General features: G+C 49.4%; 1 protein-coding gene and 1 pseudogene across 3 annotated transcripts; one reads left to right on the plus strand and one right to left on the minus strand.

Moving 5' to 3' along the window:
- Window positions 1-1,671: 1,671 nt before the first annotated feature.
- LOC125547071 (uncharacterized) lies at window positions 1,672-16,664 on the plus strand. Of its 3 annotated transcripts, XM_048711097.2 has the most exons (12): window positions 1,727-1,882; window positions 3,064-3,325; window positions 3,434-3,662; window positions 13,179-13,440; window positions 13,552-13,594; window positions 13,689-13,780; window positions 13,988-14,036; window positions 14,257-14,330; window positions 14,404-14,523; window positions 15,342-15,430; window positions 15,861-15,906; window positions 16,067-16,664. In XM_048711097.2, exons 2-12 carry the CDS (start codon window positions 3,163-3,165, stop codon window positions 16,136-16,138), a joined length of 1,239 nt encoding a protein of 412 aa, XP_048567054.1. In that variant the 5' UTR covers window positions 1,727-1,882; window positions 3,064-3,162; the 3' UTR covers window positions 16,139-16,664. The 3 variants fall into 3 exon arrangements, with proteins under 3 accessions (XP_048567062.1, XP_048567054.1, XP_048567057.1); XM_048711100.2 differs by lacking the exon at window positions 3,064-3,325; XM_048711105.2 differs by lacking the exons at window positions 3,064-3,325; window positions 3,434-3,662 and having other exon boundaries at window positions 1,672-1,882.
- A 2,900-nt stretch (window positions 16,665-19,564) lies between these two features.
- On the minus strand, window positions 19,565-22,094 carry LOC147990069 (uncharacterized; annotated as a pseudogene).
- Window positions 22,095-25,838: the final 3,744 nt, after the last annotated feature.

The following is a 25,838-nucleotide window of genomic DNA, read 5'->3' on the forward strand; positions in this document are numbered from 1 at the left end:
TTCCGCTTTCGGTCTACGAGGATACGTGGACACACTTTCCCCCTCTCGTTGCTATGCATCTCTTAGATAGATCTTGCGTGATCGTAGGATTTTTTTTGAAATTACATGCTACGTTCCCTAACAATACCTACCAAAACCCTTGGCTTCGTACCCCCATTGTACGTACTTTGGCCCAACCTGCATCCACATATCAACCACACGTATGCTCCACCCACCTTGGACGTTTCTCATTTTTTTAACTGGAAACTTTCCATGGATTCTCATGTTCCTAGTGCTTCCCCTCAATTTTGGGATGTCGTCATTCTTGGCTTCAACCCATATGATCCGAACAATCTCACTGCAATGGAAGCCGAAGATGATCAACTCAATGCTACCACCCTTCACATGCTCCGTCAAGCCGTGCCCTAGAACCATCAAGATTCCACCACCCTCTTAAAGACTTCCAATGAGATTCGGGATTGTCTCGCCAAGATATTTTGAAGGTGATGAACGTATTCAACAATAGAAAAAAATGGAGTTTCTCACGGAAGAAGTCAACATGTTCATGAACACTCCAAATACTATATTTTTCGGAGCTTGAAATATCTTGTCGTGTCATTGAAGAGCAATGGATGTGAATGCGTGAATGATTCTTTCATTGTGAGCTAGTCCCTTGGAGCTATGGTCCCACTATGGTGTTGATGATCGAACAAAGACCGAATTTTACCACAATATCTCCCAATGACGCATTGGTCGCCTTCGTCGTTCATGATCCAACAGAGCATGCATGCTATGAGAGAGAAAATGATGATGACGACATTGTGAACCAACGAGAGTTGGAAGCATAGCCCTAGGGGTTGATGAAGAAAATAAGGGTGGTGCAAGGACTATGCATTGTATTTTGCAACCATATCAAAAGAGACACAACTGTAAAGTAGAGCACATCGAGTCCAAGACAGGAAGCATTGCAAAAAGAAGAAGAGGATGGACCTGTTGTTCTTGTGTTTTCATGCCCATAGTAACATCTTGTTTGTGAATATGGTATTTATTTTTCCATATCGAAACATGTATTCTTAGGTTAAGCGGGTTTAAAAAAATTGTTTAAACCAAGCCATTAAAAGTTACTCCCTCCGTCCCAAAATAAGTGACTCAACTTTGTAATAACTTTAATTACAAAGTTGAGTCACTTATTTTGGGACGGAGGGAGTACTTAACTATGAGAGTCCACCTAATCAATTGTCTGATGTTTTTGTCAAAGTAATTTATAGCTCACCTCTCTCTTTTTTTTCATCTCAATCGAACTATTAATATATAGTAATATTTTTTTGCTTGTCTTTCCTTTTTGAGCTTCCCTTTGCTTGTCTTTGACTGTCAACAGGGATTAGAACCTCGTGTTCATGTTAATCATGCTTTTAGCATCATTAACAACTTATTGGAGTTAGTCTAGCTCTCAATAAACCGCGCGTAGGGGTGTTGCAATTGTATAGACGGATCGTTAAAAATCGCCTCCACAAAAAAGGTCATGACACCATGCAGTAGTGCTATCAAAACTGAACCATACGAGACATTTTTTTGTCACCTAAGTAAGTAATTAGCCCACTTTTACCAAACTGCACAATAATGTGCGCGACCACATTGTGTGCCAACTGATCTTGAGACCCCTTAGTCTGAACGTTGAAAGGGAGAGCATGTAGGTCTCCACTTTTCCAAGCCTCGATAAGGTTAGGTGTCGTTGTTCCATCTCCACTGATTAGCCGCCCACTGCATCCATCGTCTTAATTTCTCCCCTCCCGGGCGTCCTCCCGTCAACGGCCATGGAAGTGGCATCTCCCTCCGATCGAGATCCGCAGGCAGGGCTGCACCCCTCCGCCGGCTCCAGCTCCAGCTCCAACCCCATCTCCAGGTCAGTACGTAGTGTTTCTATGTTTTGCTCTGCGGCTGCGGTCGATATTGCGCAATCCCCTGACTAGCTAACTTCATTCATGATCCAGATACCGTAATACACCTGAACTTCTTCTCTTTTTTTCCGTGGAATTAGTATACATATGATCCTCCTATTTATGGGAAAGTTTTGGTGGAACTCAGGCTCCATGACACCCGTTTTTCTGTTCACGCACGAAAATCATCTTTTGTGGTTTTAAAAAACCCTGAAAAAAATACACATGGACATAGAGACTTTAAAATTTCATGATGAACTACGCATCTCCTAATTACGTGTGTATGTATGCTATGCTATGTCTCTCTGACTTGCTCCCATACAGATTCCTGCTTGCAAATCTGTTATTAATCATAGTAATCCGGTTGTTGCTTCTGATTATTAGTATTTGTTTCTATTACTAATATGCGAATAATATTTTCCATATAATATGCGATAAATATTTAACATGGGAAATCTAATACTCTCCCTGTAAAGACATATAAGAGCGTTAAGTTCACTATTAGTGATCTAAACGCTCTTGTATTTCTTTACAGAGGGAGTTATATTATTCCCAAGTCATGATTGTTAGTAATATTTTTAATTCAATAGTCTTTTACACGGACATAGTCAAAGTTATAGAAGTTTGACTGCACTCTTCTAGGACATCATCTCTTTTCAATGGGTGCACTCTGTTCTCTAATTTACTCATTCTTAAGGGTTTTCATTTGTACCAGCAGAGACAGTAACATGGCTAGAAAGTTACAAAATGCAGCATGTCTAACTATGCGAGTACTACAACAAATCACAGATAATTTCTCCGAGAAGCGAAAAATTGGTCAAGGCGCATATGGAACAGTTTACAAGATAACATGACATGCTTGGTTTTCGACTCTGAATACAATAATGAAGTGCATTAAGCAATCTCACTTGCTTAATTACAACTGGCAACCTTGTGACACACTTTTTAACTACTCACTCTGTCTCACAATATAAGAGCGTTTTTGACACTAGTGTAGTGTCAAAAACGCTCTTATGTTATGGGACGGAGGAAGTAAAACACAACAGAAAACTTAAGATAACAAGATACTTATTTCCTTCTGCTTTTCAAATGATATGGATTTATGAGATGAAATTGAGGCTGTACCCTGGACTTATGACTTGAGTAGGGGGTGCATGCCAGTGGGGAAGAGATAGCTGTAAAGCTGCTCCATAATAACCTGCAAGGAACTGACGACGAGCAATTCAAACGTGAGTTTGAAAACCTTATGAGGCTTGATCATCACAACATTGTACAGTTAGTTGGCTATTGCTACGAAACACATCATAAACCTATGCTGCATAATGAAGAAACCATTTACGCTGAAGAAACAAACAGAGTGCTCTGTTTTGAGTATATGCGAAATGGGAGCCTTCAAAAGCATATTTCTGGTACAAGACTTCTCCACTTCGAGCATACCATACGGAGTATTTAGCATCTGAAGAAAATAAGCTTTCTCTATATTTCTATTTCATTGAATCTTTTGTTTTAATTTGTAGAGGAATGTGATGGACTTGACTGGCACACACGTTATGAAATTATCAAAGGGACATGTGAGGGCTTAAAATACCTTCATGAAGGATTCAAAGAACCAATTTACCATATGGACTTAAAACCTGACAATATACTGCTAGATAAGAATATGATGCCAAAACTAGCAGATTTTGGCTTGTCTAAGCTCTACGATGGAGAACAATCGATGATCACTCAAAGTCTTGCGGGAACAATGTGAGTGATCAAATTTCTCCTGCAAATAAGTTGTTTCGTAGTGAAGCAGAATATTCTAATTATATACATTGTACGTTTAATATTTATGCTGCCATGCTCAGTGGATACTTGCCGCGAGAATATTTATTACCGAAAAAGGCTTTCGCCCCGCTTTATATTATAAAGCACATGCCCAAGCCAACAATCCACAGAGGTTCAAACACACACACACACACACACCAAGTGCATATAGAACACATGATCCATAAGGGTTAATGCTGAGGGCACAGCTCAATAAGCCCTAGAACAGAAATAAACGACTGCAACTAGTCGGGCTCCGGGGGGGGGGGGGGGGCGGAAGCGGTGGCGCCAGGCGGAAGGCGAGCGATCGAAGGTCGGCAAGGAGGGTGTTGATGACGTCCCGATCCTGAGGGCGGCTAAGCGGCCGCCAAAGCTGCAGGTACCCACACATTTTAAAAATGGCGTCAGTAGCACGTCTGAGAGTAACCTTTTGGATGACAAGCTTATTGCGGACAGTCCACAGCGTCCAGGCGAGGACCCCTACGCAGAGCCAACGGATATGTCGGTAGCGAGGGGGGGGGGAGGCATGGATCTCTACGAGAAGGTCGGGGAAATTGGAATTGCACCACTGTCCACCAACCGTCTCGCGGAAACTAGACCAAAGAAACTGGGCCGTGGAGCACGCGAAGAAGATGTGGTTAGCGTCCTCCACCGTGCCGCACAGGGGGCAAAGCCCATCTCCAGGTCCGTTACGCTTGAGGACTTCGACTCCGGAGGGGAGGCGCCCACGGATCCATTGCCAAAGGAAGATCCTAATCTTCAGTGGCAGGCGGATATCCCAGATCAAACTGAAGGGCTCGGGGGCGGGCGAAGGCGCGATGGCCGCGTATAGGGACTTAGTAGAGAAGCGTCTGGAAGATTCTAGGCGCCAAGAGATGGCGTCCGGGGTGTCGGTGACGTTCATCGGGAGAAGGGCGATGTCCTCGAGGAGGGCATCCCAGGCGGCCACTTCGGGCGAGCCAAAAGGGTGGCGAAACGCGAGGCGCCCTAAGTCAATAAGGGCCGTCTCAACAGAGACCCGCGGGTCAACAGCAATGGCGAAGAGCTCGGGAAAGCGGGCGGCCAGAGGGGTGTCGCCGATCCACCGATCAAACCAGAACAGGGTCGCGGACCCAGACCCAACCGAGATGGATGTGCCAATGCGAAGCACAGGGAGCAGCTGAATGATGGCCTGCCAAAACTGGGATCCGCCCGAACGCTGACAGAAAGCCAGAGGCTGTCCACGGAGGTACTTGTTCCGGATGATGGTGAGCCAAAGCCCTCCGTCACCATTAGCAATACGCCATAGCCACCGGGTCAGGAGGGCGATGTTCATGCGTCGGGAGGACAAAATCCCCAGACCCCCCCTGGTCCTTGGGTTTACATATGTCCGGCCAACTGACCATATGGTACTTCTGTCTGTCATCCTCGCCAGCCCAGTAGAACCTGGATTGGTACTTGGCAATTTCCGTGTGCAGCGTTTCATGGAGGCTATAAAAGCTCATGAGGTACCAAAGAAGGCTGGCGAGAGAGGAGTTGATGAGAATCACACGCGCAGCCTTCGATAGCCAGTGCCCTTTCCAAGGCTCGACGCGATGTTGCATACGGGTCACCGTGGGGCGGAGGTCCGCCACGGTGAGGCGCGAATCACTAATGGGGATCCCCAGGTAGGTCGTGGGGAAAGAACCCAGCCGACAGTTAAGTCGGTCAGTGATAGCCTGAGCTTCCACCGGAGGGTAACCAAGAACCATCACTTCGCTCTTTACGAAGTTGATTGTTAGGCCCGACATCTGCTGGAAGCACAGAAGGAGGAACTTCAGGTTAGCCACGTCCTGAGTAGAACCTTCAACCATTATTATGGTGTCATCCGCGTATTGAAGAAGGGAGACCCCTCCCCCTCCGACTAGGTGGGGGACAATGCCGTGAATATGACTGGCACCCTTGGCTTTGTCCAGGATGGCGTCCAGAGCATCGACCACCATGTTGAACAGGAACGGCGAGAACGGGTCCCCCTGACGCACCCCACAGAGAGTGGGGAAGTATGGCCCAATCTCGCCGTTGATGTTCACCGCGGTCCGCCCACAGGAGACTAATGGAATCACGCGAGTCACCCAGCGGTCGTCAAAGCCCTTACGCAGCAGCACTTCCCGAAGGAAAGGCCAGTGCACAGTATCATAAGCTTTATGAAAGTCCAGCTTCAGGAAGACATCGCGATGTTGTTTCACCCGAACTTCATGAAGGACTTCATGGAAGACCAACACGCCATCTAAAATAAACCGGCCTTGGATGAAGGCCGATTGGTTCGGGTGAGTGATCGAGTTAGCAAGCAGGGTCACCCTATTGGCGTACCCTTTGGCCAGGATCCGGAATATCACGTTAATCACGGTGATGGGACGGAACTGGCGAATATCAGAGGCGCCCGGAACCTTTGGGATGAGGGTAATGATCCCATAATTGAGGCGACCAAGGTCCATAGAGCCCGAATAGAACTCCTCGAAGAGGGCCATGACCTCAGGTTTGACTGTCTGCCAGAACGTTTTAAAGAACGTAACGGGCAAGCCATCCGGACCCGGGGCCGAGGAGGGGTTCATTCCTTTAATGGCCGCGAGTACCTCTTCTTCGGCGAAGGGGGCAACAAGGGCCGTGTTGGCCTCGTCGGAAACCAACTCCACCCCCGTCCAAGTGTCGGGGGCGAGACTAGCCCCACCCCGAGGGGTGGGGGTAAAGAGGGCTTTGTAGAAGCCGTCTACATGAGCCCGAATGGCCGCGGGGCGGACAAGGGGGGCGTCACCCTCCCACAAGCAGTGGATGGAATTTCTCCGGCGTCGGCCATTCGCAATCGCCTGGAAATATGCAGTGTTCGCATCGCCGCGGAGCACCCATCTTTGGGTACCACGCAACCTCCAATATGCCTCCTCATCTGTGTAGATGGAGGAGAGTTGATCCTCAAGATCATATCTCAGCATCCACTCATCCGGGGAGAGCCCGGAGGAGTCGGCCCGGGCGTCTAGAGCCTGAATAGCCAACAGGAGAGATCTTTTACGCTCGCGGAGGTCACGGCCAAGGTTAGCGCCCCAGCCCTTCATGAATTGGCGGGCAAGCTTGGCGCAGAAGTGCCACGAGTCAACGGCGGACATGGAGCGACGGGGAGAGGCGCGAGCAAGAGTCCAACGAGCAGAGACCGCATCCCGAAAGCCGGCCTGGTTGAGCCAAAAGGACTCAAACCTAAACCGCGGCGGGAGGGGGGGCGCTCGTCCGCAAAGAATAGGAGGAGAGGGACGTGGTTAGACCCAATCCGGGTAATCGCCCGGAGCGAGGTCAGGGGGCACCTCAATTCCCACTCCGGGGAAACTAGGACACGATCCAAGACGGATCGCATCGGGTCGGCCTGGCGGTCAGTCCAGGTGAATCGCGCCCCCATCCGCTCGATCTCCCGGAGGCCGAGCTCCGCGATCCAGTCATTGAACAACTGCATCCGGGGGAGGTTAATCCTATCATTATTCTTCTCGTCCAGAGAACGGATGAGGTTAAAATCTCCGCCCACAACTACTGGGAGGAGGGAGGCGGAGATCTTTTGGTGGAGCTCCGCAAGGAAGGTCGGGGAACGGCGGTGATCCGCCGGACCATAGACAATCACGACCTCCCATTTGAAGTTCAGAGCTCGCTCAAGAATCTCCATGCAAACGAAGAATTTGCCCCGGTCCATGCCGCCCACCTCGAAGGTGGCATCCTTAACCCCTAAAAGGATGCCACCGGAGTGGCCCGTGGTCCCACTAGAAGGGAGCCAATGCCAGGCGAAGAGGTGAGAGTTGATGCAGTCAAGCTCATGGAGGGAGAACTCAGTACACAAGGTTTCATGGATCGCAATGATGTCAATGTGTTTGTCACGCACGTATTCGACTAGTTGGCGGCGTCGGCCATCATGACCGAAGCCGCGGATATTCCAAAAAAGGGCCCGCATCTAAGCCCCCATCGGGGGGCTGCTTGACCCTAGAACACGAGATGCGCTTTGGGCGCGGAGAGCAGCAATGCGGGACCGAGTGCGCCCACGAATAGCCCCGTCGACCACCGGAGGGGCCTGGACAGCGGTACGGGCAGCCTGGTCCTCAAGGGTCCTACGCAGGCGAGCCCGAGTCTCAGCCAGCTTACCATCCAGGATCTTGCGAGCCCTAATGGCCGCGATCTACTCTAAGGGGGGACCCACTTCCCCCCTGAAAACGATGGCCGAGTCAGTGGCCACCTTGGCAAGGTGTCCAAGAGGAACGGCCTCAAGCGCGGAAAAGGAACAACAGGAAGAACTGGGGAGGACAGAATCCACACCTGACTCGAGGTTCCAGGAAGCCGCCCGGATCTCAGCACGCTCGGCGATGGACGGAACCGAGGCATCGGCCGGGCGGGACGCATCGAGGCGGGCGCTGCGGTGAGACGCCATCACCGGCGTCGAGGAGGAGCGGGGCCGCCTGGTGTACGCCACCGTATGGGGAGGGATCGCGGAGACCGGAGTGGTGATGACCACGGCCACCGCCGAAGCCGGGGAGGTAGGGGAAGTGGGGTGGGCATCGGGGGCCACCAGCGGGGGAAGCGGGGCGACAAGCACCAGGGTGTCACCAGACGCATCCCCCACAGGCGGGAGCACCGGAGAGGGCTCTCCGAGGGGAGGGGTCCCACCGTCACCACCCGTGAGGACCGGAGGGGTCGGGGCCGGGGGGACGGTGGTTCCGGATTCGATGGAGAGGAGCGGCGAGCGGAGTCGGCGGACGGAGAACGGGGCGACGAGGGGGGCACGGCGAGCAGACCAACACTCGAGATGTCACTGGCCGACTCCGAGGCAGGGGGAGAGGGCGCCACTGGGGGTGCGGCCAGCTGAAGAGCCACCGCGAGGTCAGCGGCAGACACTGGGGTGCGGCCCTGACCGGAGCCGCCGCGACCCGAGGGGGGGTTGGCGGGCTCACGAGACGGGGAGCGGGAGCGCTCAGAGATGTCATCGTCCTCCTCGTGGTCGTCGAAGCGGGAGTGGCGGGGGCGCCGGTGGTGGGAGCCATCGGCATCCGCGGGCCCATCCCCTGGAGGCTGTCGGCGAAGAGGCGGGGGCGGCAGATGTGGTTCGGCGGCTCGGGGCAAATGGTGAGGTCGTATCCGTCGTCGTTGAAGAAGACCCGAAGCGTGGTGTGGAGCTTGGAGGCGTCCAGGCATTTCACCTTGACCCGGACCTCCTCCTCCTTGCGCAGAGAGAGCTCGTCGACCACCACCACCTTGCCCAGGATCTTGGACATACTGCGAATGACCCGCTCAGACCGGGCCACGTCTGGGAGGCCGGCGATGAGGATCCAAGCAGTGTCGAGGACCGCCACGGCCTTGGGATCCCACCTCGGCTCGGAGATGTTCACCACAATCCCGTTGAGGGCCAAGGTGATGCTGTCGCTACGGGTGCAGAGGCCCATGCTCAGGGCGTCGGGGAAGATCACCGAGAAGGCGTTGGGCGCGGTGGAGGTCACCTGCCAATCCCACTTGCATCGGCAGAGGTGGTTGAGCTTGGCCTCGATCAGCTCCGGAGTGGCGACGCCCTTCCCCACGACCGTCACAAGGGCCAGGAGCGAGGGTGAGGGAGGCGGAAGCTCCGGCACCTCAATGTGGAAGAAGCCCATGTCCTCGATGCCGTGGCCGTACATCATGATCTCCTCCGTGACCGGGCGCTCCGGACAGAGAACCGCAGGGTGCCCGGCTTCCTTGCAGAGGTAGCAGGTCGGTGGGTTGGGGCAAGCCACCTGGAAGTGGCCGGGCAGGACGCAGTTGAAGCACGACGGACCCTCGGGGGCGGCGACGGCACCCGAGGCCGGGGTCACCACGGCGGCGGAGGAGGCGGCAGGTGGAGGGCAAGGCGGCCCCTTCTTCTTCTTCTTAGCGCCCGGGCGCCCACGGTTCCCGTTGCCACCGTTAGATGGCGGAAAAGCGGCTTGGGCGCGCGGGGGCTGGTAATGCCGGTTCTCAGGGGCGGTGGACCCGGAGGCGGGAGGAGCCTGACGCGGAGGGGAAGGTCGGCGGGAGCCACGGCCGTCACGGGCCGGCGAGCGCCGGGTCGGTGACCGGCCTCGGGCAGGGGAGCGCCGGGCAGGCGAGTTGGCCCGGTCCCGGGAGTCCTCGCGAGGCGGATCTCGGCGGGCTGGCGAGTGTGAACGGCGGTCATCCCGCGCCGGGGAGCGGCGTGATTGGCGGGGAGGGGAGCGGCGGGGGTCGCGGGAGTCACGAGCAGGGGAACGGCGAGCCGGGCGGGAGGTGAGCTGGCTCCGGAGGTCAGCCTCCCGCCGGAGGCCGTCGGGGGAGGAGCGCGGAGGATCCCGGCGGTCATCCACACGCCGCTTGGGGCGGGGCTCGGCATCGCCCCAGTCCCGGGGCATGGCCGGCGGAGGAGAGGGGGCGAGGGGGCGCGGCGGCCGGAGGGGACAAGGGAGGCGGCCTGCGTGGCGGCGGGATGGGGAGCGAGGGGCGAGGCACGGGGGGCACGGGGAAACCCTACAGGGGGCCAAATCGAGCGCCGGGACGGGTCAGACCGCGCCGGGGGGCGCTGCTGGGCCACACCACGCGCGGCCGGGCTGGACGGCCGGCCCACGCAGCGGTCGGCGGCCCGCATCCCACCTGGGGGTCCAGCAGCCGACAGCCTGGGGGAAGGCTCGACTGGTTGGGCCCTAGGGAGGCCCAGCAGCAGCGCAGCCCGAAACGACCGGCCTGGGGCAACCAACCGGGGCACGAGGGTTTCCCCAGGCGCCGCCGCGGAGGTCGCCGTCGGGGCAGGACGGGGGCGGCGCGGCCAGGGCACGGCACGCCGGCCGGCCGGAGACAGGGAGGGAGCAGCCCCGAAGGAGGAAATGAACGGGCGAAAGGGGGCTCTCCGAACAAGGATGCCCGAAAGCGCGAGCGCCGCCGCCGGCGACTGGCCGGCCGGAGCAGAGGCGGATGCCGCCAACGCGGGGACCGCCAAGAGTCGAGCGCAGCACCGCGGTCGGCGCGGCTGGCGACGCCCCAGCCGTCGGCATGGCGCCGCCGGGGAGGGGCCCGAGACCCCAAGGCGTCCCCTTTCGACCCAGGAGATGGCAGCGCGCCCGACGGCCGCCGGTGGCGCCGATCGGTCCCGCGGGAGGCCGAACTCCCACCCCTGGGAGTCGGGCTGCCGGCAGGGACGGATGAAGGCGGCCGGACCGGAGCGCGGGGCGGGATGCGGTCGCGGCAGGCGATGGGGCGGCCCGCAGCCACATCGGCAGCTTCGGCGAGGTCCGCCCAGAACTCGTGTGGAGAAACAGTCGGAGGAGACGGCGGGGAATCGGGCGAGGGGGGCGCCGGCGGGCTGTCCGCGGGCGAGACCAGGGGCGAGGGCGGCAGCGGCGTCGCCGCCGAGGCGACCAGGGCATCGCCAGAGCCTGCGCACGCGAGAGCCATCCTCTAGTGTCTCCTCGTGACCTCGATCAACTTCATCTGTGTTTTCTTTCCTGACATGTTGTTTGAGTCTATCATTGATGAGGTTTAGCCCTGGAGAGCTGCAGGCTGCTTGTCTTTATTCTGAATCGTGTTCCTCCAGAATATTTATTTGAACACGTAGTCTCAAAAAAGCTGGACATATTCAGTCTGGGTGTTGTAGTGACAAAGATAATTACGGGACCTAGAGGCCCCACCAGAAGGGCTGAAATGACACACCAAGAGTTTACTAATCAAGTAAGTAATGATATTTTCACTTCATCAAACAGATCAACTGTCATTTTTGCAAATATTATGATAGTCTTACATTGCAAAGTACCCTTTCCTAACATATTAGTGTATTTTGTTCATAAACATGAACGTATTTCATATTCCAAATTTCTGTTGCAACACCAGTTTTATGTTTCCTTTAACCACCTAGTAAATATCCAACTTTATTTTCTACAACTTCAATCCTTTTTGCTTGTTCTTGTCTTTTTTTTTGGAAAAGGAGGATCAGTCCCCCGCCTCTGCATCATAATGATGCACACATGCATATTGATCATTACTATGTCTTACTACATGTCTGTAAAAAATCCTAATGATGCAATGGCATGAGAGTAGCTTTGTGGCTAATCTAGTTATTGCATTTGCCCACTCCAAATTTGTGTGTGCAGATTAAGGGTCAAAGTTATACATGAAAAAAGAATGACCGACCGCATGCATTCTAAAATTACTTAAAAAATAAAATGGAGGTGGCTGCCGGGTATGAGGCCGCCGCAGCCACCTGCCACCAATCCATCTTCAGTGATGTACTGCTGCATCTACCTTACCCGGTCTAGCTGCCGTCGACGCCACCACGACGCCAGACAACGCAACCATCCTGCGCTCGTCCATCATCACACGCCCATCGCCGAGACCCCGCTTCTCCATGCCGCCGAGTCGACCCGTCGTCATCGACGCGAGAGAAGGCATGCCACACCACCTCACGCCTCTTCCATCCGGCGCCGCTCCACAAACGATGCCCCCCAATAGGGAACATGACACCGCAGCGCCACCATCGTCCGATCCGGTGATCTTAGGATTTCTCCCGGGGCGGCACGAGCGGGTTGCCGATAGTTGCTTGACGATGCCTTCATCAAGGTAACGACATAGACGCCGCCATCGCCCGCCATGACCGGAGTCGTCTCGGTTCTCACCGGCGACTATGTCTCCCCAACTTGCCGCCGATGCTAATAATGGGATCCAAGATCCGTCACTACCAGCCTGGCCAACCGCCTTCGGTGGAGAAGGCAGTCACCAATGCCTGGGCCAAGAGACCCGGACGTCCTCGTGCCGCGAAGATTACCCAGGGGGATCTCCTCTTGCCGTTGTCGAGACGAGGCGCAGCCGCAGTGGATCTTGATCTAAACCCCTCGAGCTCAGATCAGATCTCATCGGAGCCAAAATCTCATCCGCCAAATGGCCGCCGGAGATATCCTGGCCACCGCCAACCCGCTGCGCACTGCCATTGGAGGAGGAGGGAGATGGACGCCACTGCCCCCACGCGTTATCGCCGGCCGAGGACTGCGCCGCCGCCGCCGCCTCACCACAGGGGCTTCGCCCCGCGGTGTCCTTAGCGACGGCGGCGGTAGTGGGAGGCGATGGAGGGGGAGGGTTGATGGCGGTGTGGACGGGGACTCCCCGGGGGCGGCGCGGCGCCGCCGCCTCGGGGGAGAGAGGTCGGGGGAGAGAGGAGATGACCCATGTTTGTTCCAAACATTTACGAGTGAAAAAGTGAAGCAAAGCCTTTGAATTATTGCTTAAGCCCACCTATTTTTACAAATAATGGAGAACTTTATGTCTTTGAAACACCAGTTTGGCCATGGCTCACGATGCACCAAGGTAAAGCGTGCTATTCTGTCAAGATTTTGGTACAGTTAAATTTATGTATGGGACCTTTTAGCAGAAAGATTTTGGTAGTCAAACAATCAAGATTGTAGAGATAGACAAAGTTGGTTGTCTTACCAGGTCTGTTTTCTCTTTTTGCAGCAACAATATTATCAGGGATGTTGTAGCGCAAGGAAGTGATCAACGTGATTATCATGCTGTACATGATGAAAACCCATCACTCATGGGCCCTCTTAGGAGCATATCAGAAAACATAGAGCGGGTTGAGAATGAATACTCAGATGAAGAGGACGACCCGCTGCCAGGCGTGGAAGGGCTAAGAATCACCGGTGAAGCTTTTCCTGGAAGAGAACTTCAAGTGAGTGGGTATTCCATCAACGGGACCACAAGCTGCAAATTTGAGGTGCGCTTTATAAATGTGTTTCAACATATTCTGACATTCTACTAAATTCCTGTGTTTCTGAGTCCTGTACAACTCTCACGTTTGCAAAATGAAAATAAATTATGCATTCAGTGGGTACGCCATTTGGAAGATGGATCGCAGAAGTTCATAGAAGGTATATATATTTCCACTAGATGCTAGGAGGCTTTTATTTTTATATTGGTGTACTGTAAGAAAATTCAAATTAACATTGTCCTTCCCTGATGCAGGTGCACGGCAGCCCATATATCTAGTTACCGCGGATGATGTGGACACTATACTAGCCGTTGAGGTCCAGCCACTAGATGACCGAGAAAGAAAGGTAAATCCTCTCGTCTGACCATTCTCGATTGGAATTTTTGTTTTAGCTTGGTCTTCTTTGGTTAGGACTATCTCCGTATCCATCAAGAAATTAGTACGGCACCCATACATTGTTTGTTTGGATAGTACAAAAGGGTTGGCCATTATAACTTTCAGTAGGATGCTCATTATATTTAACTCTAATTGAAGATTTTCTTTCGTTTTGCAGGGGGGCATCGTTAAGGTTTATGCTAATGAGGAAAGAAAAATTCCTTGCGGTGAGCTTGCTGAGATGATATTTGCATCTTGCATAGATGTCGTGAACTTTCCTGTTCAAATTGCACATGTTTTGTTTCAACTAATGATGTATCTCAGCTCCATGCCCCCCCTAAAGAATTTCTCGAATAATGTTAATTCTGCAATGGTTTTGTTTGAGTGCAACAAGAGAATATTTAAAGAACCATGCATGCACTGAGTACAGAATCATTATCTGTGCAGATCCTGAAACAAAGGAGCTTATCAAGCAAACCCTTTCAGTTGGCCATGTGTCTTATGAAGTCCTTCTGCCGGCGGTCGGTCCAAGGCTCAAAGAATTTTCTACACTCTTTTTTATGTCACATAATCTTTGAAACATTAACTTTGCAGGTTCCGGTCTTAGAAACGTGGGAACCTGCTGTATTGGCAGTAACGAGGAAAGGTTACAGCATTAAGTGCAACGGACAGCGTGGTGTTGTTGCTACAGAGACATTCCAGCAATACATGGCTGTATGTTTCCTATAGTTGGCTGTCTCTTGTTTCTGATTATACTCTGTCCAGTCACAGTAAAGCGTGACTTCGTGATAGAATCTTGTAAAATAGTGTTGTCTCTGTAAATAGCCAAGTACTCCTTCCGTTCCAAATTAGTTGAAGGTCTTGCTTTGTTTTGGCTCAATCTTTTTACCAAGCCTATATAAAAATTTGTTAATATCTACAACATCATATGTATAGTATGAAAAATATATTTTATGATGAATCTAATGAAACTAATTTGGTGTTCTAGATGTTGATATATTTTCTCTAGCCTTGAAAGCTACTCCCTCTGTCCCAAAATAAGTGTCTGAACTTTGTACTAACTTTAGTATAAAGTTGTACTAAGGTTAAGACACTTATTTTGGGACGGAGGGAGTAGAAGTCAAGTTAATTTGGAATGGAGGGACAGGGAGCATAGATTGGCGCCGTGGAATTTATATTAGTAACATATTTTCACATAAAGTACTTTCATAATGGTATAATTTAGTAGGTTTTGTGAATTTAATAAAATGACTTGTCAAGTTTGCAGGAATTCAAGTAAAAATAGCACTTCTTTCCTGACCGGGGATAGTAATTGTTAGTTTTGCTTCATGCATTATTTACTTTTGGGTTCTCAAATGTTGAACTGAGCATTGCATTGTCTTGTTGTGCATGCACAGATGACAACTAATCTAGCATTCCTCACAAAATGAAGAAGGGAACTAATCTAGCATTCCTCACAAAATGAAGAAGGCAACTAATCTAGCATTCCTCACAAAATGAAGAAGACAACTAATCTTGGTCTATGTTTTCAGATCAGTATCCCATGTGGGCGTCCTACTGAATTTTCACTTCAGTCTGCTGATGGTGATGAGTATAGTCTCAAGCCTGCAGAAAATTCCCAGTGAGTTTGAAACTATGTACTACTCCCTCCGTCCCACAATATAAGATCATTTTTTAAGCTATGTTAGCTTGAAAAACGTTCTTATATTATGGGATGGAGGGAGTATTTCATTACATAATCTGAATTCGATGGTCTGCCGAAGGCTCGACAAATAACACTTTTCAGTTTAATATCATCATTGTTTGTGTCTCTGCTGTATTTATATTTTAGAACGTAAGAATTGTATGGGGACATAGGTACTAAGGGCCTGATTGAATTGTTGTTTTCCACGCTTTTACACCTGTAAAAGATACAGACCTCAATCAGTCGTTTTCTTTTCCGGTTGGAAATAACAGATAGCTGGTGATATACACTTGTAAAAGTAATACAGGTGTATAAATCTACCCCCATTCCAAGCGGGGCCTAAGTGTTGGTTCTTTGGATTTTGCAGATCACGAGATACTATTGTTCTAATACTGAGGGCGTTCAGGATGCAGGTACGAGTTGATTGTCTAACATTTTGTCATTTGAACTGGCTTTGATTCGTGCCTACTATATATGCACGTGAAGTTAGCACTGTCATGTGTTTTCGTAGGATATATATCATGATATGCAGTCGGAGCAATAAGTTCACATGTTCTTTTTTGATTTTATTAGGTACATGATGAAATGAAATGCAGGCTATTGAGAAGATTAGAGCGAAGATTGGGCGCCTCCAAGTTGGAGTAGAGTAGAGTAGAAGGTTGGGGTTGCTTAAAGATATTTAAGTTTGGCTTGTGATTCTTGTGTGCAGAATGAAAGCACAAGCTTTGGTTTCCTGCATTTTATCGGTCTATGCATGTCTGTGTCTGCTCCGCTGTTAAGGATCCAATATTTGTTGGTTACTGAGTGAGATTGGAAAAGTGACCTGACGAACATAAGTCGCTTGTGTTGTGCCCTGGAACTAGAAAGAAAAGCACCTCATGAGAGGCCGGGGACGAGAAGGTCGGGGCGACGGCAGCGAGTTGGCTACGCAACGTGATGGAGACGGCAGCGGAAGCTCGCTGCGCAGATGGGAGGCTCAATGGCTGTACTACCTCGTTTTCTTCGGCATCCTGTTCCCAAAGTTTGTATGCAGAAACTAGTAACCTGTGCAGAGGCAAGATTTTCAAGGCGGCCATGGCCCATAGTAATGTCGGGTGCCGAGCTGCTGTCTAACTCGTGTGATTGTAAGCCTGTTTTTTTTAGCAAAGTTTTCTTCTTCTTTAGGCCACAATCGCCATGGTTGCTCCGCACGGCCCTTTCTGCATCCTTTTACACCTTTCGGTTAATCAATAAAGTTTGGCCTAATGCTCGATGAAAAGAAAAAACAGAGCAGCAAGCCAGCAACCCTATTATGTTGGACTGGGTGGCAAGTGTAAAATTACGCTGGACTGGCTGGCAATGGCAAGTGTAAAATTACGCCGTGAAGATAAGTGGCTGAATTTTTTCTCTCTAAAAGAAAGATAACTGACTGAATTCCATCATAAAAAAACTAATATAACTGACTGAAGGCGGTTCGGGCGATCGATCCGGAACGTATGTGTACGTGTACGTGCGTGAGATCTGACGGCTGAGAGCGGTCTTATTTGTTTCTTAATTATTAATTGCAGCACTATTCCCTCAACCGAGCGAACGACCAGAGAGGTCTCCTTCCCGAGCACGACAGTTCCTAAGGTCTTGTACAATGGGAGGTGCTTAGAAAAATAAACCGAGTTTTTCTGAATCACCGGTGCCTATTTTTATAGGACAGACGCTTAGTTAAACGTCTACCATGTATAAATAAGCACCAGTGCTTAAGGAAAGCCTGATTTATTTTTCTAAGCACCTTCCATTATACAAGGCCTAAGCCGCCGCCGGCCGAAGCCGCCGCCGCCACGCCGCCGGTATAGGAACCCATCAGCTCCACCCTCCGTCGAGCAGCCGCTCCAGCCCGGAGCTACGGCGGCCACCGGTCCATATGCAGGTAGCCACCACTCCTTCGTCCTCCCTCCTTCCTCTTGCACCCTCTGTTTGTTCAATTTCTTTCCTGATTTTCTGTATTCGATGAGCACGTGCGGTACATTGCATATTGTGAGAATATAATGATGACTATTTCTTGATGAATGCTTGCTGCATGATTTTTCCAGTGCATGTTCAAGTTTACGTACCCTACAAAAAAAAGTTTACATGTGCAAGGATTTTTGTTTGATAGGTGTTTGTGATAATGCTTGTAGGAACGAATGTTTACAAATTGTAGTTTGTATTCTTTTTTCAGATGAGCAAATGTTCTGGTTTAAACATCTTAGCGGTGAAAACATGCAATGACGAAATGCTATCCTGTGCCATACTACGCCAAACTCCATTACAACCTGCTGGGGCTCATTGAGGAACGACAAAATCCGGTCTACGGTGATCATTGCTATCCTGTGGAATATCTGGAAGCGACGAAATGCTAAAGTGTTCAGAGCTGAAGTACAGGATGCGTACACGCTACTCTGCGTCTACGCGGACGATCTAATGTTATGGTCTTATAGATGCCCCGCCGAGCTAAAGAAGTCTCTTCTTTTAGAGTGGAGCTCAATGTTGTTGCTTTTAGCTGGGAGAATGTAACTTTTCTTTTTTCACCTCCTCCCTCCCTCACCTCCATACCTCCTCTTCACCCGGTTGTAAGTTTCACGTTGGTTTAATATATTCGTTCAGGCCGGCGTAAGCCCGCCGTCGCAGCGTCAAAAAAAAATGCAATAACTGACAATATATAAGAAGGAAAAGATTAAGTTGTTTTATCTGCACCGTCTTGACATGAAATCAAATCTTAGTAGCAGACTAGCAGTAACATGCAATTTGAGAGAGCAGGAGCTTTGTCTAATTGTCTTGGTTATACTGGCCGAAATTGCTTAACACATGAGTAGTTGTATTGTTGGCATGGTAGATGTCCCAAATCTTGTTTATGATTGGGAATATAGTGTACTGTTACGCTGTGTTGTTGATTTTAACAGTCAGACCTAAAATAATACCATTTCAAGTGATTGTTTCTCCTTTTGCATGTTAGCTGATTGATCTTCAGGTTCCACCTTTCGTGGCATGCCATGCTGCAAGCCTTTCTGTATTTTGGCTCAGATTGTGCTAGTGTGCACACAAGAGGAATTGTTGATTTCTTGTTTATTCATACATTTTTTGCTCAGGTTCCGCCGGAGGCCATGGTGTGGCAGCACGGCATCGTCCTCGCCATGGGCCTCAAATCCGACCACTTCGGCCCCCTCGTAGCTGTAAAATCTCTCTCCACCTCCTACCCTAGTGTGTCAGCTCATGCGTGCGTGTGATGCCCTAACTCCCGCCACCCGATCCCTCTCGCAGAAAGTGTGCGACTGCCTCCTCCGTCACGGAGCGCTGCAGCTGCCAGAGATTGTCCGCCGTCTCAAGCTCCCGCCAGGCCAAGTGAAGAACTCTCTCCTTGTCCTCATCCAGCACAATTGCGTTCAGGCCTTCTCATCGACGAGAGGCAAGCCCATATGCAAATCCTTGAGTATTTTATTTGATTTGATGCCCTCCTAGTCCGTGACTCCATTTTTCTGTGATTGTAGGCAATAGGATGGTGACGCTCTACCTGGCCATCTTCGATAATGTCCTGCATCGGCTGCGCTTCTCAAAGTTCATCTCTGTTATCCGTGCGGACATTCCAGAGGTATTTACTTTGTTGTGAACTTGATTTTAATTCACGCCTGCTTGTTATAAGTCGGGATTGATTAAAACAGCAGTCATAATTCTCTGAATGCTGAAACCAGTGTGGAGCAGATGGTACTGTAGATTTTGTGCACCTATGAATTGTGCCTTGTGATTCTCGTTGCTAGATGCATATTGACCTTGATTAATGGTCTAGAAGTGATGACATGAGGTACTTGCAAATTTAGGTCGGTGTCCTGAGGATGTCTTTTGCTCTTTCACAATATTTAGGTACTGCAATCACTAAAGATTATTAGCAGTTACCATGGCAATGACAAATGCTGATTGGTTAACGATTAGTTTGTCGGTTATTTCAAAAATAAAAACATGTCCCCTATCTATGTTCTTTTTTTTTGAAATGGTCAACGGGGGGGGGGGGGGGGGGGGGGGGGGAAGGCTCCCCACCTGAATATATTTCAAAAAGAGGTGAAATGTTTACAGAACTCCCGCAGAGCGAGAGGAGAGGAAATCACGGCACAGCCCGGCGTGATCCTTAAGTAATGTCGTCCTGAGACGGTGAGACCAAAGAATATGGTCATCTAGGATCGCTTTGATCGTACTTCTCGCATCAATCTCGAGATTCTAGAAAACTTTTTTGTTCCTAGCATCCCAGATTTTCCAGAGAATGAGAAGTAGCAAGAAGGGGCGGATTGTGGACGGCAGAGCAGGCGGCCAGGCGGAGGTGAAGAACTCAGCGATCGGGGAGAACTGAGGTTGAATACCGGTAGCACGCCATACCCTGCGAGCCGCCGGACAGGTGAAGAAGAGGTGGTCACGATCCTCCACCGCGATGTTACAACGAGGACAAGTGTTGGAGCTTAAGATGTGCTTCTTGCGCAGGTTCTTCTTGGTGTTCAGGCGATCCAAGTAAAATAACCAACCGAAGATCATCACTCTCTTCGGCACCCTTGAGTCCCAAACCAAGGCAAGGACTTGGTCTTTGAGCTGGGTGGATAGGGCTGCGTATGCGCCTCGCGTGGTAAAATTTTCACCATTCAGCAGCCTCCTAGTGTCCGGTTCCTGTGAGGTAGACACATCCTGCAACAAAGAGTTGGGAGAGGCAAGTTCTGCGACCGCAGTATTGGTTAGTCGAGTACGAAGAGCAAGCTCGATCCCTTCCTTTAAAATGTTAGCTACTAGGGCATTTTGTTTGGTGTGGTGGGAGAAGAGAGCCGGGTAAATGATAGCTAGAGGCTCAGGCAGAAGCCAACGATCTAACCAAAAGAAGGTGGACTGTCCATTACCAATGAAACAGTGAGAAATCTCTCTCAGGCTCTGCAACTGTTTATAGATAGTTTTGGCAAGGAAGGAGCTGTTACTACCAAAACCAATGTGAAGTGGCGAGTGATGTAAGATCCAATCTTTCCAATGAAGGTTGGTGGATCATGCACCCATAATTCTGGATTCTAACACTACGAAGCCAAACGTCCGTCGCCCTTTCAAATTTGAATTGGGATGGCTGCATCGGGATGGATTTATAGACATAATTAAGAATGTTTGGGAGAAGCCCGCTGTTGGTCGTACGCCTATTCAGAGATGGAACTTTAAAATAAGGGCCATGAGGAAACACCTCACTGGATGGGCGAAACACATCAACGGGATATATAAAAAAGAAAAATAAAGACTCTCTACCATTATTGACGACCTCGACAAAATTGCAGAGACGCGCACCTTATCTCAACATGAGATTGAGCTGAAAAATCAATCTAACGAGAAGGTTGCACGTCTTTTGCGAGAAGAGGAGATCAAATACTACCAGAGATCCAAAGCTGACTTCATCTTGATGGGTGATAGTAATACAAAATACTTCCAATTGATCGCCAATGAGCGGCATAAGAAAAAATGCATTTACAGTCTCCAACAAGATGAGGGGCGGATCGAAGGACATGAGGAGCTCAAGAAGTATATCACCAAATACTACAAATCTCTGTTTGGAGCGTCAGTTGAAGGGAAATTCACCCTTGACGAGACCCGAACGGATGATATTCCACAAGTCACGGCAGAAGAAAATGATATCCTAACGGCACCATTCTCGGAAGAGGAGGTGAGAGCGGCGGTGTTCCAAATGGAACATAACAAAGCTCCAGGGCCAGATGGTTTCCCCGCAGAATTCTATCAGAATTTTTGGGATATCATCAAGATCGACCTTTTGAATTTGTTCAATTGTCTTCATGCCGACTGACTAGACCTATTTAGACTTAATTTTGGCGAGATTGTCTTGTTGCCCAAGATTAAGGAGGCCGAATGGATCCAACAGTTCAGACCCATATGCCTCCTTAATGTTAGCTTCAAAATTTTCACCAAAATGGCCACAAATAGGTTAAACTCGGTAGCTGATCATGTTGTTCGGCCATCTCAAACGGCGTTCATGCAAGGAAGGAATATACTCGATGGCGTAGTAATTTTGCATGAGACCGTTCACGAGATGCACCGGAAAAACATGAGTGGAGTAGTATTCAAAATTGACTTTGAAAAAGCCTATGACAAGGTCAAATGGTCTTTCCTCCAACAAGCCCTAAGAATGAAAGGTTTCTCCGATAAATGGCGTCAGTGGATCCAAAATTTTGTAACTGGAGGTAGTGTGGCCATCAAAGTCAATGATGATGTAGGCTCTTACTTTCAGACAAAAAAAAGACTACGGCATGGTGACTCCATGTCTCCAATGTTATTTAACATTGTTGCTGACATGTTGGCTATTCTGATTGAGCGTGCTAAGCAGGACGGTCAGATAGAAGGAGTAGTGCCACATCTTGTGGATGGTGGCCTCTCTATTCTGCAATACGCCGATGACACAATTCTTTTTATGGAACATGACCTAGACAAGGCTCGAAACCTAAAACTCTTGCTCTCAGCGTTTGAGCAAATGTCGGGTCTCAAAATTAACTTCCATAAAAGTGAACTTTTCTGCTTTGGAGAAGCCGTTGAGGCGGCTGCCGATTATGCTAACCTCTTTGGTTGCGCACATGGCCAATTCCCGATTAAATATTTGGGAATACCGATCCACTATCGGCGTCTCACCATTGCGGAGTGGAAACATGTAGAGGAGCGTCTAGAGAAACGATTGAGCAGTTGGAAAGGCAAGCTGCTCTTAGTTGGAGGACGGTTGGTTTTGATTAACTCCGTTCTCACAAATATGGTTCTCTATATGCTTTCTTTCTTCCAACTCCCAAAAGGGGTCCTACAAAGATTGGATTATTTTAGATCCGGATTTTTTTGGCAAGGAGATGGAGAAAAGAAAAAATATCGGTTGGCCAAATGAAGCATGGTTTGTAGGCCAAAAGACCAAGGCGGCCTTGGAATTCATGACCTATAGGTCAAGAATGAGGCCTTGCTCAGTAAATGGTTGTTCAAACTTCTTACCGAGGATGGTGTTTGGCAAACCATGTTGCGCAACAAGTATCTAGGCCAAAAGGTGGTGTCCCAGGCATATTGGAAACCTGGTGACTCGCACTTCTGGGCTGGCCTAATGGCGGCAAAGAAACATCTCTTTCGCTTTGGGTCTTTCGCGATAAAAGACGGATCGGAGATTCGATTCTGGGAAGACATCTGGCTAGGCAATGCCAGTCTCAGAGAACAATATCCAGCCTTATATAACATTGCTCGCGATAAGAACAACACTATTGCGCACGTGCTCAGTTCATCCCCGCCGAACATTTAGTTTAGGAGGGATTTGATTGGCCCCAGACTTCTGTCATGGCATAATCTTTTGTCCCGGTTGGATTCGATTAACTTGACACAAGGCCGGGATGTGTTTCGCTGGAACCTTACTACATCAGGGTCTTTTACAGTAGACTCTATGTACCGTGCGCTCACACATTCTGAGGTACCAGTGAGTAATAACAAGAAAATTTGGAAGTCCAAGATTCCACTAAAAGTGAAAATTTTCATGTGGTATCTTCGTAAAGGAGTTGTGTTGACCAAAGACAACCTCGCACGACGCAACTGGCCAGGGAGTAAGAAGTGTTGTTTTTGTACTCATGACGAGACAATCAAACACCTCTTTTTCCAATGCAAGTTTGCACGTTCTACGTGGTCAATCATCCAAATAGCGTCAAATCGCCCACAAGTGTTGCCAATATATTTGGTCACTGGTTGGACGGTATTCCAAATAGGTTTAAAGCGCTTATAAGGGTGGGAGCGTACGCCTTAATTTGGTCGCTCTGGCTATGTAGAAACGATTTGGTTTTTAATGGAAAAATGCTTCTCCTCTGCAGGTTATTTTCTGTTGTACGCACTCGCTTCATACGTGGTCTATACTACAACGATTGGAGCACCAATCGTTGTTCAAGGCGGTGTGTACGCGGTTGGAGCAGGTGGCTACGGAGGTTTTTTCCCAACATGGGTGGCAGCATAACCTCCGAATCGATCCACCACCACCTTCGACATAGGCATAGTGTCGGTCTATAGGACTTTACTGTTGCCGATATGTCGGTTTATATTTCTTGTTTTTTGTCAGACTTTTGGATTTGGCTGTGTGCATCTTAGTTATGCAGAGGCTAGGTGTTACTCATAATGTTTTGTATCCCCTTGATGCTACATTCTGAGATAATAAAATCTCCCTTTATCGAAAAAAGGAAGGTTGGTGGAGTGCATGAACTTGTAAGCAAATTTTAGCAGTAGACAAAAATTTTGTGCGCGTAAATTTTTGACACCTAGACCACCTGCGACTTTTGGAGTGCAAACCTTATCCCAAGCTACCAGTGTAATGCCCTCGATGCGGCTATATCTCCTACATGTCGAAGCACGACTTAGAGGCATAACCGCATTGAAAGCAATGTCGCAAGTGAGGTAATCTTCAAAACAACCCATGTAAATAAATAAAGGGGAAAGGTACATAGTTTGGTTACACTCGCCACGTCACACAAATACATAAATAAGTCATTACATTCATCCAATACACTCAAGGTCCGACTACGGAACCAAAATGAAGATAAACCTCAAATGCAATATAGTCCCCGATCGCCCCAACTGGGCACCACTACTGATCATTTGGGAAAGACACATAGTAACGGCGAGAGTCTTCATCGAACTCCCACTTGAGCTCGGCCATATCATCTGAAACGGTATCATCGGTCCATGCATCTGGTTTTGGAAGTAATCTGTGAGTCACGGGGACTCAGCAATCTCACACCCTCGCGATTAAGACTATTTAAGCTTATAGGTAAGGTAAAGGTATGATGTGGAGCTGCAGCAAGCGACTAGCATATATGGTGGCTAACATACGCAAAAGAGAGCGAGAAGAGAAGGCAAAAGCACGGTCGAACAACTATGATCAAGAAGTGATCCTAGAACAACCTACATCAAACATTACTCCAACACCGCGTTCACTTCCCGGACTCCACCGAGAAGAGACCATCACAGTTACACACACGGTTGATGCATTTTAATTAAGTTAAGTTTCAGGTTATCTACAACCAGACATTAACAAATTCCCATCTGCCCATAACCGCGGGCACGGCTTTCGAAAGTTCAAATCCTTGCATGGGAGTCCCAACTTAGCCCATCACAAGCTCTCACGGTCAACGAAGGGTATTCCTTCTCCCAAGATAATCCGATCAGACTCGGCATCCCGGTTACAAGACATCCTCGACAATGGTAAAATAAGTCCAGCAACACCGCCCGAATGTGCCGACAAATCCCGATAGAAGATGCACATATCTTGTTCTCAGGGCACTCTCAGATGAGACATCCTACGAGTAAAACCAACCCTCAAGTTTCCCCGAGGTGGCCCCGCAGTCTACTCGGTCGGACCAACACTCAGAGGAGCACTGGCCCAGGGGGGGTTTAATAAAGATGACCCTTGGGCTCCGGAAACCCAAGGGAAAAAGAGGCTAGGTGGCGAATGGTAAAACCAATGTTGGGCATTGCTGGAGGAGTTTTATTCAAGGCAAACTGTCAAGGGGTTCCCATTATAACCCAACCGTGTAAGGAACACAAAATCCGGGAACATAACACCGATATGACGGAAACTAGGGCGGCAAGAGTGGAACAAAACACCAGGCATAAGGCCGAGCCTTCCACCCTTTACCAAGTATATAGGTTCATTAAGATAAACAAGATAATATGGTGATATCCCAACAATAAACATGTTCCAACAAGGAACGATCTCCAATCTTCACCTGCAACTAGCAACGCTATAAGAGGGGCTGAGCAAAGCAGTAACATAGCCAAACAACGGTTTGCTAGGACATGGTGGGTTAGAGGTTTGACATGGCAATATGGGAGGCATGATAAGCAATGTGGTAGGTATCATAGCATAGGCATAGCAAAAGAGCGAGCAACTAGCAAGCAAAGATAGAAGTGATTTCGAGGGTATGGTCATCTTGCCTGCAAAGTTCTCAGAGTTGCCTTGATCCTCGAAAGCGTACTCAACGGGCTCCTCGATCACGTACTTGTCTCCCGGCTCTACCCAAGCAAGAACAACAAGAAAAAGGAACACAATCAACCACGTGCAATGCTCAAACAACATGATGCAAACATGGTGTGATATGCGGGATGCGGTATGCGATGCATATGCAAGATTTGGAAAGGAAAGAATGAACCTGGCCTCAACTTGGAAATCCAAGAGTGCCATTGGAAATAGGAGTTGATTTCGGTTGAAATCGATATAAAGATCACCGGAATCGGATGCACGGTTTGGAAAGGGCAAGCAAAACAAATATGGCACCGGTCTGCGATTAACAGCAAGTAGCCTTCTAAATGCATCAAG

Source organism: Triticum urartu, chromosome 1A (assembly GCF_056163025.1).
Source record: "Triticum urartu cultivar PI428250 chromosome 1A, HENAU_Tu73, whole genome shotgun sequence".
In the NCBI taxonomy this organism is placed as follows: Eukaryota; Viridiplantae; Streptophyta; class Magnoliopsida; order Poales; family Poaceae; genus Triticum; species Triticum urartu.